Source organism: Dendrobates tinctorius, unplaced genomic scaffold (genome assembly GCF_039654945.1).
Source record: "Dendrobates tinctorius isolate UK_male_01 unplaced genomic scaffold, ASM3965494v1 ptg000029l, whole genome shotgun sequence".
Lineage (NCBI taxonomy): Eukaryota > Metazoa > Chordata > Amphibia > Anura > Dendrobatidae > Dendrobates > Dendrobates tinctorius.
In genome coordinates, this window is record NW_027361697.1 from 26,231,305 (window position 1) to 26,249,224 (window position 17,920).

At 43.4% G+C, this 17,920-nt stretch overlaps 1 protein-coding gene across 1 annotated transcript in view; it reads right to left on the reverse strand.

The window, feature by feature from the left end:
- Positions 1 to 1,429: 1,429 nt before the first annotated feature.
- The window catches only part of LRRC8B (leucine rich repeat containing 8 VRAC subunit B), a 57,011-nt gene continuing 40,520 nt past the window's right edge, over positions 1,430 to 17,920 (reverse strand). Inside the window, exons 2-4 of the mRNA XM_073571488.1 lie at positions 17,484 to 17,604; positions 10,592 to 12,705; positions 1,430 to 8,062 (exon numbers count right to left, since the gene is read on the reverse strand). Coding sequence (XP_073427589.1) covers positions 7,796 to 8,062; positions 10,592 to 12,691 — 2,367 coding nt within the window. The 5' untranslated portion in view covers positions 12,692 to 12,705; positions 17,484 to 17,604 and the 3' untranslated portion in view covers positions 1,430 to 7,795. The remainder of the gene's footprint in view (positions 8,063 to 10,591; positions 12,706 to 17,483; positions 17,605 to 17,920) is intronic.

Sequence of the window (17,920 nt, forward strand, 5' to 3'; positions counted from 1 at the left end):
AAGGATTCACAAGTCTGCAGTCACATAGTGCAACTCTGAGCAACCCCTTTAAACTCCTAGAAATCTCCTTCATGAACCCAACCATTCCAGAGATGTAAGTTGATCGGCACACCATCCTGGGAGGGAGAAGATATTTTAATGTGCCCAGGGTTTAATAAATCCTCATCAATGTCTTTAGTCTGGCCTCCTTTTACTGCTCTAAGCAATAAAACTAGATGACTTTTATAGATAAACGATCCCAGAAACAACATCAACAAATCTCTTCAGCAAATTGAATCTCTGACACGCTTCATTAAACTCCATTATACCCACTAAATCAAGATGTGAGCTACACCTGCTCCAGAAACCCCCAACATTTACCATATTTTTGGACTATAAGATGCAACCTAAATTTTCAGAATGAAAATAGGGAGAAAAAATTAATGTGTCAAATGGGGGTCCGTCTTACAGTCCGAATTCAGCTTACCCGGGGGGGAGAATCAGCAGTGCTGGTGGAGCGCGTCACAGGAGGTGTTCGGTGTTCCGGCGATATGACTCCCATCCCAGCTGGTGCAACAGGTTCGGCGGTGGTGCTCTGCTGGATTGATGCGGCAGGTTCGGCGGTGGTGCTCTGTGGTGCGGGGGGCTCCGCCGGTATTTTGTGAAGGCCAGACACCCCATATGTCCATTGCTGTGATGCAGTGGCCTCCAGGAAAGGGGCCGCCGGGGGCGGCGCATGCTCAGCAACCCTGGCAACTAGATCTTGTAAAGAGATCTCAATCCAAGCATGCGCCACCCCTGGCGGCCATGTTCCTGGAGGCCATCACATCACAGCAGACTGAGATCTTGGCAACAAGAGACGAGATCTTTTTTTGCCGAGATCTCAATCTGAGCATGTGCCACCCCCGGCGGCCATTTTCCTGGAGGCCACCGCATCGCAGTAATGGATGTGTGGGGCCTCCGAGCTTTAACAAAATGCCAGCAGAGCCCCCCACCCACCACAGGGCACCACCGCCGAACCAGCCTGGGAAGGGAGTGTGATCATTGCCCGGCAGCGTCAGACCGGAACCGCCGCAGAATTGCCCGACTCCTGCTGCCACCCTAATATCAATACTGAGCAAAGGGTCTGAATACTTATGACCATGTGGTATTTCAGTTTTTCTTTTTTTAATAAATTTGCAAAAATTTCTACATTTCTGTTTTTTTTTTTTCAGTCAAGATGGGGTGCATAGTGTACATAATGAGAAAAAAAATGAACTTTTGAATTTACCAAATTGCTGCAATGAAAGAGAGTGAAAAATTTAAAGGGGTCTGAAAACTTTCCGTACCCACTGTATATTCCGACTATAAAACGCACCACAATTTTCCCCTAACATTTTTCGGGAAAAAAGTGCGTCTTATCACCCAAAAAATACAGTAGCTAATTTATAGCAAAAAGTAGAGTCCGAGAAAGAAAACAAAAAGTTTATTGAAATAAACGCACATTTCAATCATAGTACAAAAGCAAAAGTCATATCAGACAAAACACAGGCTTCTCCAGTTTTTCCTCTGCCCTTGGGGATCATGCACATACAAAATAATGTCTTCTGTACCCTCGCCTCTAAAGTCACACAGGTGTATAGTTTCAGACCACCATTAGACTAAATTGATGGTGCTGGTGACAACAGTGTATGGGGCAGGAATCCTCATCAATTCAGTAGTATCAATTCATATTTGCTAAAGAGAATATCAAAATTAACCAAAATATAACCAGTTATGAAAAATAAAGGAACTAAACTCAGTAACAACCACAGTCTATCCAAGAAACACAGTTATAAGAGCCTGCTGGTTATACCTAAAGAACATTCACCCCAAGAAATAACAAAAAAAATAATTAAAAAAAGAATCCCAACAACCATTTTCACATAAATCCAGGGGTTATAGACATCTTCCTAAGGAACTGACAAAGAGGTTGCTGATAAATTACAGATGTATGCTCAATCAACACGAGCATGCATGTTGAAAGGGGAGTTTAGAATTCAGCTGTGTCATGTGTATGATCAGCGTAAGGCCGGGGTCACACTTGCATGTGCAATGCGAGAGACTTGTGTGAGTCTCTCGCATCAATACCCGGCACTGTCGCTGACACTCGGACCGGAGTGTGCGGCTGTATAGAAATACATGCAGCCAAACACTCCGGTACTGAGTGCCAGTGTCAGTGCCGGGTATTGATTCGCAGGTTTCTCGCATGGCATTCGTAAGTCTGACCCCGGCCTAACGGAGAGGGAAACGGGGGACACCTTTGTAAGCTTTTCTAGATGCCGCCGATTCCCAAGCACCCAGCTGGGTAGGGAACTGCAGAAGGAAAAGGTGGAATTCAGCATCACGTAAGAAAAGAGTAAGAAAAAAAAACAGTCTCTATTTCATCCTGTTAAAATAAAAATTTCAGGTTACAATAAACCATGAGATGGTCTTACACGTTTCATACCTGGTGGTGCAGGTAGACTCAGTGACAAGGAACCTGAGCAGAAAAAAAAAAAAAAAAAAAGGAAGATGTAGTACTGAACCAGTACTGTTCCCCCTTTATTCTCCGAATTATAAGGGACTCTGAGGTCAGACAGTAAACAATCATAAAGAAATGGCGTATCGCTAAAAAATGGGAAGAACCCGTTAAACAGACATTTCATATTCCCATAGGTGCTTGGTTAAGACGGATTATGACCCTATGATCATCACACCTAGAAGAACAGAAGGCTACGACCAAGATCGCATTGTGCGTTGGAAACGCACCCGTCAGCATTTGCTTGAGTTGGATTGTTTATTAACAGTTCAAAATAAAAGGTGCTTTTTATACAGTTTTCATCCACTGTACGAGTTGCTGGATTTTCACTTTCTCTTTCTCTTGCAGAAGGGGCATGACAAAATCCAGCATTTTACAACATTGGACAGCACAACCATGGCCTGTTAATTAATGGTAAAGTTACCGTAAATTGCTTTCTAGTCTTGGCAACCCCTTATTAAAATGAAGCGGCTTCCCCTTGTAAAATATATATATAACATATAATCACCTTCGGCAACGGCGCTGTTCCAGTAATGTCAGTGCTGGGTCCCATGGCTTTGTTATGCCATGCGAGTTCTGCAACCATTGAGCGGCTACTGTCTCACTTCTTTCTGGCAAATCCCAGACTTTCAAAAGAAGCAAAAAGGCAGGAGCCCATTAGTGGCCACTGATTGTTATGTGTCATGTGAACCCTGCAGCTAATGTTATGAGAACCCTGCAGCAAATGTCAGGAGAACCTCGGGAGACCTGGTGCCGACAACGCTGGAATGGCACCCGTGTGGGAAGAGCGTACAGCTCATTATTTTACAAAAGGAACTACTTCATTTAAAAAGGGGTTGTTCAGGTAGTGGACAACCCCTTTAAAGATATTAAACACAAATGTAGGCAGAAATTAGGGTAGCAATAGCTTAAAAGACTGAATACGCTTTTCATGAAGAGATCATCTGAAGGTATAACTGAAAACTATTTGGCACCACTTTTTTTTTTAAAGAGGGTAGGTGAATTGGACACCACTCTTATATACCTCGCACACAAGAACAGACGCTCTATGGTATATGGAAGCGCTCCATCATACTGTACATATTAGATAGTTGGGGATCTCCACTGATAATTTAAAAGGGGTTATCCAGTACTTTATAACCTATAGGATAGGTCACCAGTATTAGATTGATAGGGTCGGTATACCGAGCATCTCTACTTATTGGTTGTCGGGTGTAAACAGTGGATAGCGCAGCAGCTCCGTACACCAAGTAGGGTCAATAACGGATAACTGCAGCTCAGCTCCAATAGCAGCTGAGAACAGCCATTATACTTCTATCAGGCCACGGCCCGAGCTGAAAACACCTAAAAAGTGGGGGTGCCGGATCCTGAAGCCACCATTTCCTAAGAATAGATCATCAATTTCCGGTGCCTGGACAACCCCATTAATATCAGTATATAGTTTGCACTATAGTGTGTATTAATATTAGTTATAGTAAATGACAACACAGTAATACTACAATGGATTACAAGTTAGACTTGTGGATTTATAACACTGAACATTGTGCAATTTAAGAAAAGTAGAGAAACATTGGAATCCAACGACTGCACTCCTTCCATAGTCACTATGATGGGGCTGCATGACTTGTAGTTGGTTAATGAAGTTGTAACTATAGAAATAGGCAATTCCCTTGTATTAACACATATTGAGATTCAAGTGGTGGTCTTCTCAAGAGCGAAGGCCTACACCCACCATGGTCCTTCTCAGTGGTGGGTGATCTGCAAGGCGTCATGGATTCCATACAGTGCCATTTCTGATAGACTGATGCAATACCGAATGAAAAGCAGATCTGCCCCGTGATCCAGCTCCTGCTCACAGAAATCTGCTTCCCACTTAGTATCCAAGATTTTTAACAATGCCAACAACGATATACAAGCCGGTATAGTTAAGTACAAACAATACAATTTCAGATTATCATTCCATCGTTAGAAAAAAAAAAAAAAAAAAATCTAAAATAGGTTATCTCCTGGGGGTATTTCCATCTCCAAAATCCTGTCCCAATACACAGTAGGTGGAATAATAAGAAAAATATTAACTAACACCTCCAATTAGAAATGTAGCATAGTTCTTCTAATTTGCTATGTCGCTTATTTCAAGTACAGGGCATCGCAGTAGTTTAGGTACCAATGGATGTTAGCACTTACAACTGTCTGTACGAGTGGCCATTACCATGGATACCTAAGCCACTGCAATGCCCTGCACATGGGGTAAGCAACATACCTCATGAGAAGAACTATACTACATTTCTAACTGAAGGTATTAACTAATATTTTTACACCTACTACATATTGGGATAAGGGTCTTGGAGATGGGAATAGCCCTTTAAACTACTGCATAGTGTAAAAAATGCTGGAGATGTGAAGGTATGGCTAAACTGTATAATTAACATACGAGAGGGCTGTACGGTAAATCTGGCCCTAAAATGCTAGAAAGTCCTTCAAGTCTATGGTCAGAAACCCAAGCACAATACAGGAAACCATTAAATATTCTCCAGAAAAATTTATCCAGTGTAATCACTATTAAATTAGTGTTTCTGGCATATCATATGTATGCTCGTTCCTACTATATTCAAGGCCCGTGCTGTGCCTACACGATGGCTCTCTCCACTGGGTGCCCGCGCTGTGCCTACACGATGGCTCTCTCCACTGGGTGCCCGCGCTGTGCCTACACGATGGCTCTCTCCACTGGGTGCCCGCGCTGTGCCTACACGATGGCTCTCTCCACTGGGTGCCCGCGCTGTGCCTACACGATGGCTCTCTCCACTGGGTGCCCGCGCTGTGTCTACACGACGGCTCTCTCCACTGGGTGCCCGCGCTGTGCCTACACGACGGCTCTCTTCACTGGGTGCCCGTGCTGTGCCTACACGATGGCTCTCTCCACTGGGTGCCCGCGCTGTGCCTACACGATGGCTCTCCACTGGATGCCCGCGCTGTGCCTACACGATGGCTCTCTCCACTGGATGCCCGCGCTGTGCCTACACGATGGCTCTCTCCACTGGATGCCCGCGCTGTGCCTACACGATGGCTCTCTCCACTGGATGCCCGCGCTGTGCCTACACGATGGCTCTCTCCACTGGGTGCCCGCGCTGTGCCTACACAATGGATCTCTCCACTGGATGCCCGCGCTGTGCCTACACGATGGCTCTCTCCACCGGGCACATGGGTGGCTATGGTTTAAAAGATACGTGGACCTAGCATAAGTGATGTCCTGATGCATCCTTATGGTCAAGGATTATAAACACTTTCTTCTTGTAGTTCAATCTTCCAGCCGGCCAGATATTAGATGGCTGCCAGTCAAAAGCTACCTTCGCCCGCTCTCCCATACAAAGCCGTGATCATCACTTCGAGTGCTCCTGCATCCTCTATAAGGCCAGGTTCATATTGCGTTATGGCAGTCCGTTAATGCCGCTATGTAACGGATGTGTTAAACGCGATGTAACGGATGCGTTAACGCATCCATAGACAGCCATAATGTAGCGCATCGCTAACGCATGTCATAATCGAGATGCGTTAGCGATGTGCCGTCATTCTGTGACGGACCCTCGGATGCGGTCTACAGCGTTCGAGGGTCTGTCACTGCTAGCGCAGATGGAGCATCTGCGCTTGCATAACGCGATCGCATTAAGGGAGTAGCGCTAGCGCAGTGGGTTTAACGCATGCGTTGAACGGACTGCTCTAACACAATATGAACCTGACCTAAGAGAGCCACCGACAGGCCCCTCTACCAGCAGTCTGTTATCAGATATGCCCGCTCTACATCTCCCACGATGATCCATTTTGCTGGCGCCTCCATATACCATAAAGTCAGCCGAACCTGAATCAATGGGTTTGTGCAATATTGATCTGTGTATGGGGGGGCGGGGGCGGGAGTACAATGTAGCAAGAGGGTTTGTGTGCAGTCTAAAATCAAAGGTGGGATAGGAGCTGCACACACAAAATGTATGCAGGATATTTTTAATCGATGCGATTTAAAAGACATACAAACCGTTTTATAGGGGGCGTCTGCTGTTGAAGTCATATTTCAAGGCAATGATGATTTCAAAATAAAATAAAACAACAGAGGCACACTCACCTTCCGACACCCCTGTGCATCCAGCACAAACCCATCGGCGGTTGGCGATGCCTCCGGAAGTGACGGCCGAGCCTGTGGCAATACCTTTAAGTTTAGATTAAAAATTGTGCGTCCCGTCAGTCTTGTATCGTACACAGGAAGGTCACTGGGCTATGCAATGTCTCTATGGTAGGTGGAGGTCAAACCTTTGGCACCCCCAAAAATCAGAGAACGAAGAGGCTGCAGCCCAAATTCAGACTTGTGCCCATTTACTGTTTTCCAATGCCACGGCAATGCTCCCTACGTGCAATCGGCCCCATTAAATTGGGAGAAGTGATGCAGTTCCATGCACAGCAACATGGCTTTGGGGAGGGCGGGGGGGGGGTGACACTGTGCAGGGAAAGACTGAATCAGTACTGCAGCCCTTTCAGGATTTGGGATCCTGAGATAGACATCCACTTTAAGGATTTTTTTTTTGACATTTTCAGAAAATTCATGAGTTTTCACATTGCTATTAAAACATTTAAAAAAATGGAAGTTTATGAATTAGGACAACTGACAATCCTAAGAACAGGTGGGTATAGGTTGTCGTATTACAACCGAAATCCCGTTACCCCTTCCCCATAAATACCATTACCAGAGTATTTTCCAATCCATTGGAATCAACAGTTTTTTCAATCCACAGTTTTTTTTGGAGATTGCTGAATAATAATATATTTCCATAGGCTTCTCTTCACACATGTAATATACAAGTCTACCACACTGCTACAAACAACGCTACGTTTTACTATCACAGTAGTTAAGCACACTTCATTTTTCCAGATGCTGGCATGCCTCTAGCCAATGCCTGGTCCTCTCATGGATCCAAGACATAGATGGCCACTATTTGGTCCCTTTAAGCAAACATTTTCATAAAAAGCGCTAACATCTTCTTCATTTTGTGCTACAATATATAGAAAATAAACATATTCCGTAAGAAATGCTAATATTACTACTCAGGCTGCTAGGAGTTTGCAAAATGCACAGTATTCACAATGAAAGAGTCTGCCGCAGCCATACAATACCTGGCTTATAAAGGAGAAAGAGGTCACCCTGTAGGCATCGGACACTAAGCGAGGCCTTTACACCTTCATCACGAAAATAGCAAAGAAAAGTAAAATAAAAATGATTTTAATGTGGCGGGTTTTCTATCTAGGCGTGGCCTTGTGATGGTCCTTTGCATATGATGGCAGTGTATGCAGCACGCTGGTCTCTACAATAATACAGTTTGGCTTTAATGACTGACAGGATTCCAGCTCCGGAGGAAGAGATTCAATATGGTTTCCAACCAACTCTATCTTGATGAGGTTCATCAAATCCCCGACGTGCGCCGATAGACTGGTCAGTCTGTTTTTCCCCAGTAGTAAATACTGTAGTTTGCTACATTTAAACAGCCCATCTGGTAACACCTCAATCTGTAAGAAAAGGGACAAAAAAATGTTAGATATACTATAAACCAGGTGTGGAAAGTATGCGGACGATTTGTCTCTTTAAGGCTGGGTTTATACAGGGCTGCAGTATGGTGAAAGGCACAGCTCACTGACTACCTGCAGAGCCTGAGCGGTTCATATGCAGCAGCCAATCTGAAGAGGCGGAGCTGTAGGGGGTTGGAGGGATCAGCTGGCCCTAGCCAATGAGACAGGAGGTGTGTCTCAGTCTACCTTAGGCTCCCTGTGCAGTTTGTCTGATCTGTGCTTTCTTTAGTGCTTGCTTTATTAGGGCAGAGCTACAATCATACGGATTACATTACATTCTGAGGTTATAAATGGACAATCATTTCAAATGGTCAATGTACCTGAAACTGTGAAAGTCAATTTGCAAATAGGGTATGTTCTCTAATCTCGGGAAAAAGCACTGCCGGCCAGTAGGTTTTCTCCATTTTGTCTAGAGTTAGGCAGATCGATCGCCAGATTCCAGCTAATTGGATAGGTCAGTGGTCTCTGGCCGCGGGACAAGAGGTTCACAAATCTTTCACATAGCGACGCTCCAGCGATCCCGACAACGAAACGACCTGGTAAGAATCGCTGGTGCGTCGCTAAATGATCGCTAGTAAGATGTCAAACAGGCAGATCTCTTCAACGACGCACCAGTGATCACGACAACGATACGACCTGGTAAGGATCGCTGGTACGTTGTCACACAGCAGCTATTCTGAACGATTCCAGTTTGCGTCCCTGAGTTTTGCATCGCCAACGAGGTCGCTTGTCAGCGTCAAACACAGCGATGCATGCTGGCCAGTAAGACGCCGACGATGAAAAAATGGCCCAGGACATTCGAGCACGATCAGCGAAATCCAGCGGGTGGGGGTCGGTCGCAGCTATGTGTCACATGTAGCGAGATCGCAGGTGAGATCGCTGTTGGGTCAAAAAAAATCGGTGACGCATTAGCGATCTTGCTATGTGAGACGGGGCCTTTAACCTTCAGGATTCCTGAAGCGGCTCTTGATTAACTGTGTTGGTGCAACAATACTCCGCAATAACGATGTTGCCCCAGCCGGCTAATCAACAGCGGTGTCTGGGATCCAAGAAGGTAAGAGATTTGTGAGCCTTTTGTCCAGCAACCAGAGACAACTCTTCTGGCCGATGAACTGGAGTCCTGCAAAATCGATCCACCTAACTTGAATGCTGTCCGTTGCAATCTGTCTCAAGCAATAGAGATACTGAAACAGATTCTAACAAGTGGTAGTTTGACAGACAGGAGAGGAGGAGCACAGAGACAAATCAGGCATAATAAAGTACCAGGCTTTCAGTTCAGAGTAAGCAAGCCAGGTGCAATGTGTACTGGGAAATGAAGAAACTCCGGTTCCTGCACCTATAATGCTGGCAGAACACTAATGAAAAGAAACTGCTCACTCAAAAAAAAAGTGTGAAAGGCAAGTTGCAGAGCACAAGAATTGTAGTATTGCCTGGACATGTCAGACTGGTATGTGTACCAGAAGCAGTTTTAAGTTATTGCAGGGGATAAGGTCAGTAATTGTGTAATTCGTCAGGTAAGTTAATTACTAGTGATGAGCGAGCGTGCTCAGATAAGGTGTTATCTGAGCATGTTCGTGTCATAATCAACTATTTTCGGTGTGCTTAAGAAAAATGCTCGAGTCCCCGCGGCTGTATGTATCATGGCTGTTCAACAGACACAACATATTGCAAGGATTGCCTAAGAAACAGGAAATCCCTACATGTGTTGCAGCTGTCGAACAGTGGCGAGACATGCAGTGGCGGGGACTCGAGCATTTTTTTTTAGCATGCCGAAAATACTCGATTAGGACATGAGCACAACGCCTTACCCGAGCACCCTCACTCATCACTAGTAATTACGAAGGCAGAATACCTTTAAAATAATTTTGACTCTCCCAATTGCAATCCAATTTAGTCAATCATGTTGGAAATTACATAACACAGCTCTGCCTATTCTGTAACAGCACTTACTATAGCCAGCCAGATTATAAAATAAAAGGTAGACTAGTTACTCCAGAGAGCAAATACTCTCATAATAAACAGCTGAAAAAAATACAGCTGTCCTGACAGGATGTGAAATGTCTCAAGTACGTAGCGGGAGCACATCCTCGTCATAGACTAAGAATACCACCACCATCTGTCCCCATATGATAAAGGTCTTTGGTTTATATTAAATAAATGCCAAGAAGGCAATTGCTATTTTTTTGGGTAGACAAAAAAGCCAATACTGAACATTACTAACAAAGAATTGCAAATTAGTGCTCCTCTAGAAGAGAGAAAGAAGTCTTGACCTATTGGAAGCAGCCATCCAAGAAATCAATGCCCGACCCTAGCCTTGCCACATAAACATAGGATGGACAGACCTAAATATCCTCCAAAACAAAGAGAAACCCATCTGAAGACAGCTGTTTGGGGGTTTTTGCTCCTCATCAGTGAATTACCTGGACTATTAGAGTCCACTCACCTGTTCCTGGAACATGTAATACTTACACTATTGTTTGTCACAGCAAAATGCTGAAGATTTTTCAGAAGCTGGATCTCATCCGGGATGAAATTCAGATTGTTATGACTGAGGTCCAAATCCCGCAGCTTGTTGCAGAGAAATAGCTGTAGTGGCACCATTTCTATATTGTTATGGTTGAGATAGAGCTGTTCGAGGTTGGCTAAAGCTCCGATCTGTAGTGGTATGTAGGCAATCGCGTTGTGCCACAGTTTCAGGCAGGTCAGTTTGGACAGATGCTGAAAGCTAATAATTTCTTCAACCGTTTTAAAATTATTTCCTCGAAAGTCAATCTCTCTTAGTTCTGCCAGACTAAAAATGGAATGTGGAATTCGCTCCAGGTCGCAGTTGATCAGTTCTAGGTTGGTCAGGTTGACCATTTTCTTCAAACTAATTAAGACTAAGAGTCTATTTCCTTCATTATTAATGCTAAGTTTTTGAAGAAATGGTAACATGTCAGTAACCACAGGTGGAATCCGGGGAATGCTGGTATTTAAGTAAAGTGTTGTCAAGTTCTTCAAGTCCTGAAGGCCCTCAATGTGTGCAAAGCTGTAATCTTTAATAGATCCCGATAAATACAATTCCTTCAAGTTCTTCAGCAGGAAGATCCAAGACGGTATCTTTTCAACCGTAATAAACTTTATATCTAAAGTTTCAAGGTTGTCTGCTAGAAAGCTCAGTGCTTGTAGATCCACAGTAAGGGTTGAGTGGTAAATATGGAGTTCCTTGAGGTTGATCAGCTGTGTTACCATCGGGGTGATTTTGGCATCCTGTATAAGTTCCAATTTCATAACTTCAATCTCATTGAGCTCAAAGACATTGTCTGGCACCCCGCTTAGCAAAAAAAGATGGAGTTCTATTTTGTCCTTGGCATTTCGGACCAGCTTGTTGCGCAGCATTTCCACGGTCCATTCGTTGTTGAGATTAATCTGTTTCAATCGATTCTCGCTGACTTCAGACAGAAATATGGAGAAACGTTTGGAGTACAGTGGATCGTACTGGTCCGCTAAGTGAAGGATGAACGCAAAGTCATTTTGGACATCTGGGATGTCGCTGTAGTGACTCTTTTCTCGAACGGCTTCAAACGAATACTGCTTTAGAGAACTTCTCAACATCCACCACAGACTATAAAAACAAGTAAACCCATATAAAAGCACGAGGAGAATGTAAAATGTGGCCAATACCTTGAAAATTGCAGCCAGAGAATAAACACACTGGTATCTCTTGTAACCTGTGAATGCTTGAATGTCAACTTTACAGTCAATTTCAAACGAAATGTGCGTCAAAAAATAAGACACGTATGAAACAATTACGAGCAGGGCAACCACTTTAACAACAATCTGCTTGAGATAAAGCCTATAAATGATGTCCTTCTGCTCAACGTGAAGACGGAACTTGCGGACCTTCTCGAATAAGGCCTTGGCCTGTTCACCTTCCTTCTTGTCCAGGACACTTGAAGCATCATCCTCCACGGCAGTGGCCTCTACCCCATGTTGTACTGACTGTTTGCCTGCATCCGTGTCTTCACTAGTCAGTCGTCGCGAGGGTTTGTTTGTCCAGTTTCTCATGGTCTGCTCAGCGACAGTCTCTGACAAAGCTCGCGTTGTCCATGGAGAATCGAAGCATTTGTATAAAATTGCAACAAAGTGCTCCAATCTCGAACTTGTGCTGGGGTAATGAAGCCAGAAGTTGCTGCATACCGCAAATATTATAGTGTGAAGAAACACCAGATAGGGAAAAAACTTTGTAAACCAGTGCAGCTGTTTCTCATAGCAAACTGCATCAATATAGGAATATTGTTGGCGATGCAAGTCAGTTTGGATTCCTCTAGAGAGACTTAAATTTCCTAAAGAATTGGTTGAAAAATTAATCTTTACAGGGCCTCGATGCAGTGCACACTGATTGCCCACTTCCGCCTGACAAGGAAGGCAGAGCATTCGGCTTTGTGTTAGCTGAAGGGCACCCGTCAGAACTGCAATCATCAACATCACCATTGTGATGTAATACCAAAACACGTCCCACCACGGCTTCAAAATGTGATACGATGACTGGGGATCTGCCAAAGATCGGAGTTCTGTTACGGTCAACATGATGGCAGCGGAAGCTGTGGCAGAGAAAAAAAATGAAAATGTTAATGTGTGTAAAATGTGTCAGCTCAAAAGAGAAATCACCAGGTGTACACTCCCTGACAGAAGTTCTGTCACTTATCCATGTTATGTACGGTAAATAAAATCTTATAACCTGACGTTATATTCATCCATTGGTTGTATAAATTATTCTTTTGAGAGCTGAAACCCTCCGAAACGTGGTTTAGGTTAAGAAAATAAATTGCCATCAATGCAGAAATATTGATCATTTAATGGACACAGAATGGTCAGATTTTGGCAAGACAAAAGTTTTGTCGGCCATAGAAAATAATGTGATATTCAAACAAATAATTAACTTAAAATACAAATATATGTTGCATAACATTGGTGAATGAAGTTGTGGTGCTATTAGAGTCATATGTAATATTTTGTGTGACTTCCATGAGCTTGAAGGACTGCATCCATATGGTTCAACAATGATTCATACAATTTATTAATGAAGTCATCAGGAATAGCAAATAATGCAATCTTGCAGGCCTCCCAGAGTTCATCTAGATTCTTTGGTTTTGTCTTCCTCTTTCATCCTACCCCAAACATGCTCAATGATGTTCATGTCTGGTGACTGGGCTGGCCAGTCCTTGAGCACCTTGATCTTTTTTTCCTGGAGGAACTTTGTTGTAGAGATGGATGTATGAGATGGAACACCATCCTGCTGCAGAATTAGCTATTACTTCTTGATATTTTAGGATACTGATATTGCCTTCCACCTTGCAAATGTTTCGCACTCCACCATACTGAATGTAACCCCAGATCATGATCTTTCCACCACCAAATGTAACAGTTTTCTGGGTGTATTTTGAATCCATACGGGCTCCAGTAGGTCTCCTGTAGTATTTGCGGCGGCTGTGGTGTAATTCTACTAAAGATTCATCAGAGAAATCGACCTTCTGCCACTTTTCCAGCACCCATCTGTTTAGCAGGCTGTGGGACTTTGCAAATGCCATGTTTTTTTATTTGCCTTTTGTTTAGTGCTGGCTTCTCGGCACTGATTCGACCATGGAGGCCAAGTCGAGACAGAATCCTACAAACTGTTCTAGTTGATACAGGGACTTGAGGTGACCAGGCCTGTTGGAGCTCTGCTGCAGTGGAAGAGGGGCTTGCTTTGGATTTTCTACATAACAAACGTTCCTCCTGAGCAGTTGTCTTGCGGGGTCTGCCGGACCTGGGCTTGTCAAACACAACTCCAGTCTCTTCAAATCTTTTTTTAATTCTTTGTACTTGACGCTGAGACACATTAAAGGTGCCAGCCATCTCTGCAGTGGATCTTGTTTTCAGCCTCTTGATAATCCAGGCTTTGGTCGTAGGGTGGATTTTTGGCATGTTGTCAGAGCTCAAATTGCAGCTCAAGTAAAGGTCTGGGGTTTCTTTTTATACACACCCACTAATTAACTGATCATTTACTGAGCACAGGTGAGGATGTAAACTAGGATAGGGTGCATTATATGACCAGGCGACAAAACTTTTGTCTTGCTAAAATCTGACCATTCTGTGTCCATTAAATGATCAATATTTCTGCATTGATGCCTGTGAAGGAAAGATCGGTTCCTCCCACGTCACCAATGTGACGTAACTACACAGGCACAGCTCTCCGGTGCCCCCTTTGTGTCTCAGGTCAGTAAGGGAACTGCACCTAGAGCAAATGGCCGCCGGGGAGGATGTCCTGTTACCCGCTGGGTATTCTAAGATTCATGATCAATGGAATTACAGTGGATTTGCAGTCAGAGTAAAATATAACAATAATTGTACAAGACTTAGATATTAAGCTGGAGGTCAATTTACCAGGTTGTAGGTTGCATGTGGATGCCGGGAGCTCTGCAGTCCACAGGTACAAGAATCTTAGTTGCCGGACAGATCCCAAAGCACCGGCCGCTGCTCCCCTTGGCAGATCTGTCCCCAGTTCCATCTTAGATCATCATCGTCTGGTCCTTCTGTGAGAGTGAGACTGTCTGCTATGTGCGGCCAGTTCTTAAGCATGTTGGGTTCCTCCCCCCTGTGTCAGAGGGTGGGCTAATAATCTCCACCCTTTAGCTCCCTGCAGAACTTATTCCCAATATCTATGAAAGGGGGTAACTTCCTCCAGGATGATCGGATCAGGACACGAGAGGTACTAGTGAATGCGGTTTGTTTTGCCTGTCGTGTGGAGAGCAAACATGGCCCCATTGGGTCACCGTGGAGGGCCAATCTCTATATCTCAGGTCCCAGAGCCCTCACCGTCTCAGGAGTCGCACTGCCAGATGTGCGATTTCATCAGGGTCACGCAGATATTTTTTATGAGTCTATAACTCGAAAGGTGTGCTCATAATCCATGATCCTAGGATGGCGTCGGAGCGGCTGGGAGAGACAATGGATGTGTATTTCTGTGTCCAGCTGACAGGTATATTCTAATTGAAGCCCCCAGGAACCTTCCTGCCCCATGCTGGCATGGCTCCTACTCAAACTTTGAAGTTCTGCTTTGGCCTTATCTCATTATCATACTAAAAGGCCTTGCTATTTAACATTGGAGCACTAAATCCTGCTTTCTTCATCACAATGCCAGTTTATTTTCTTAACCTAAACCACATTTCGGAGGGTTTCAGCTTTCAAAATAATAATTTATACAACCAACGGATGAATTTAACGTCAGGTTATAAGCTTTTATTTACATAACATGGATAAGCGATATAACTTCTGTCAGGGAGTGTAGGTTATGGTTAATACGTTTCTTTTACCAATGAAATGGAAAGGTCCATGGGCGAGCATCCTTGTGCCGGGCACTGCTCCAGAGTTTCCTCTGTTCCCACTTCTGACCATTCGACTCGGGAGCAGCACTCGTCAAACGGCTGCCCCGCTAGTGATGAGCGGCCATGCTCGGATTAGGTGCTATCGGAGCATGGTGTAAAGAAGTGGACGAGTCAATTTCACTAATTTTAGTGCACTGGGGTGGCCTTTCCTAACGATGATTGTGAACAAGCCATAACCCTAATTAACAGGCTAATAGTGATGGGCGAGTAGCATCGTTGCTCGGGTCTCCTCGAGTATGCTCGGATGTCCTCCGAGTATTTTGGCGTGCTCGGAGATTTAGATTTTGTCGTCTCAGCTGCATGATTTGCGACTTGGAGACAGGCTGAATACATGTGGGAATTCCCTAACAAACAGGCATTCCTCACATGTATTCAAGATGTCTAGCAGTTGCAAATCATGCAGCTGAGACGACGAAAACTAAATCTCCGAGCACGCCAAAATACTCGGAGATCACCTGAGCAACGAGTATACTCGCTCATCACTACAGGCTAATTAAGGTCTGAAACCTTGGTCAAAGTTATAAGAACACACAAATCTCCAAACTTTTGCATAAGCCCACATATATATTGTATTTATTTATTTTCTTTTGTTGTTGCCTGAAATACAAAATGAAAAGTGTCATCTTCAACTTTAGGCCTTTTAGAGATCATTTCATTTTCAACTACCAGTAATTTGGACAAGGGGCACCCAAACTTTTACATGCCATTGTATTTACTTTGAAAATATGTAAAAAAAAAAAAAAAATTGAGTCATATATATAAAAAACATTTGACAAAAATCCAGTCTGATAGGAATTGATGCAAACATGCTGTATAGTACAAGTTATTTTTAGTGGTTTCAACACTCCAATTAATTATTTTACTAATACATATATAATTCCCCCACATGTGCTCCGAAGCCCCTCCTCCAGCTTGCTGTATTTCTGCCTTGTGGCATACATGAGGCCCCCTCTTTCAGCTTCCTGTATTATGTACTGGTAAAACAGGTATTGAGGGGATGTGTTTATAGCCAATGGACAATAGACTTGTGACATCATTCCCCACATGGTGGGGCTGGACACACCTTTTTAGTTGGACATTAAAAGAACCAGGACACATGTGCTCGGTCTCTTTTGTCTCCTGGAGGATGAGTGGTCGACGTCTATCTGAATAATGCAACGTATGAATAATGCTTGTTTCTGATTAATGCATATGTATTTATAGTTTATCCTGTTTATTATTTGATCTTGTCACTTATTAAGTAAATCAATTTAGTAAACTCAGCTCTTGTGTGAGCATTTTCTTATTCATTACAATCCATTGGAACCCTTACAATACCAATGCCCTTCATAAAATGAAGCCCGTGACCAATCTCATCTATGGGCTTGTGGAAAAGTACTGGACTGCAAGTGAGCACGGTGGATAAAGTTATATACAGTAATTTAATGAATTGGTAATTAAAGGCTACATTTTAATTTTACATTATTCCACCTCAGTCAGTGAATTCAATAATTATTTTGGTGGATATATAATTGTGAGTTTGGAGGGTCCTCTACCAGGGATTTTTTTTTTTGGAAGGTTTATGCAATTCTTTTCGTTGGAGGCAATACCTGGGACCAGTGCAGACGCATAAATGGCCAATTACTGGCATTGAAGTCACAACTGGGGAAGCTCTAAATCGTGTTCATTTGAATAAAAGGTAATTGTGCATGTGTAGTACATTTATGGAATATGTCCCTATAGACAATGCATACGGTACTTTTTTTTGTATTTTATATATATATATATATATATATATATATATATATATATATATATATATATACATATACATATATATATATATATATATAAAAGGATTTCAAAATATATGTAAGAAAATTTCCCAAACCGTATCCAAATATGCAGAGTAAATCCATGTATAAATAGGTTTGAGACGTGGATGATCTATAAACCCCATATTCCATAGAACTAACCTGAGATTACAAGGGAAGATTGACAAATTCCTCAGTCAGGGGGTCTGCATCTTTTGCACAGTCTCAATGTCTTCATTTCTTGTTTCATTCTGGATCATAGCACAACTCCATCTTAATCCTCCTGTGAAAAAAAAAGCAAAAAAACAAACCCAAACTTAGCAACGTGAACAGGATTGACTTACTTCTGACACTGATGGCTAATCGCCGACACAGGCCACCAAGGTCCAACCGATGGGTGTCCGACAACGGTGAACACAGTCGATCACCAAAACAAGACGGCAAGGCACTAGGAAAGAACTCGGTCAAGTCTTTGGCCAATTTTCTGCTCCTCTGAGCAACGTTATGGAGGTAACAAAATCATTATTAACTAAACACAGCCTGATAATATTTACTCCAAAAAAGCCAACAGGAACTAAAGCGACACAGCCCTTCTGCAA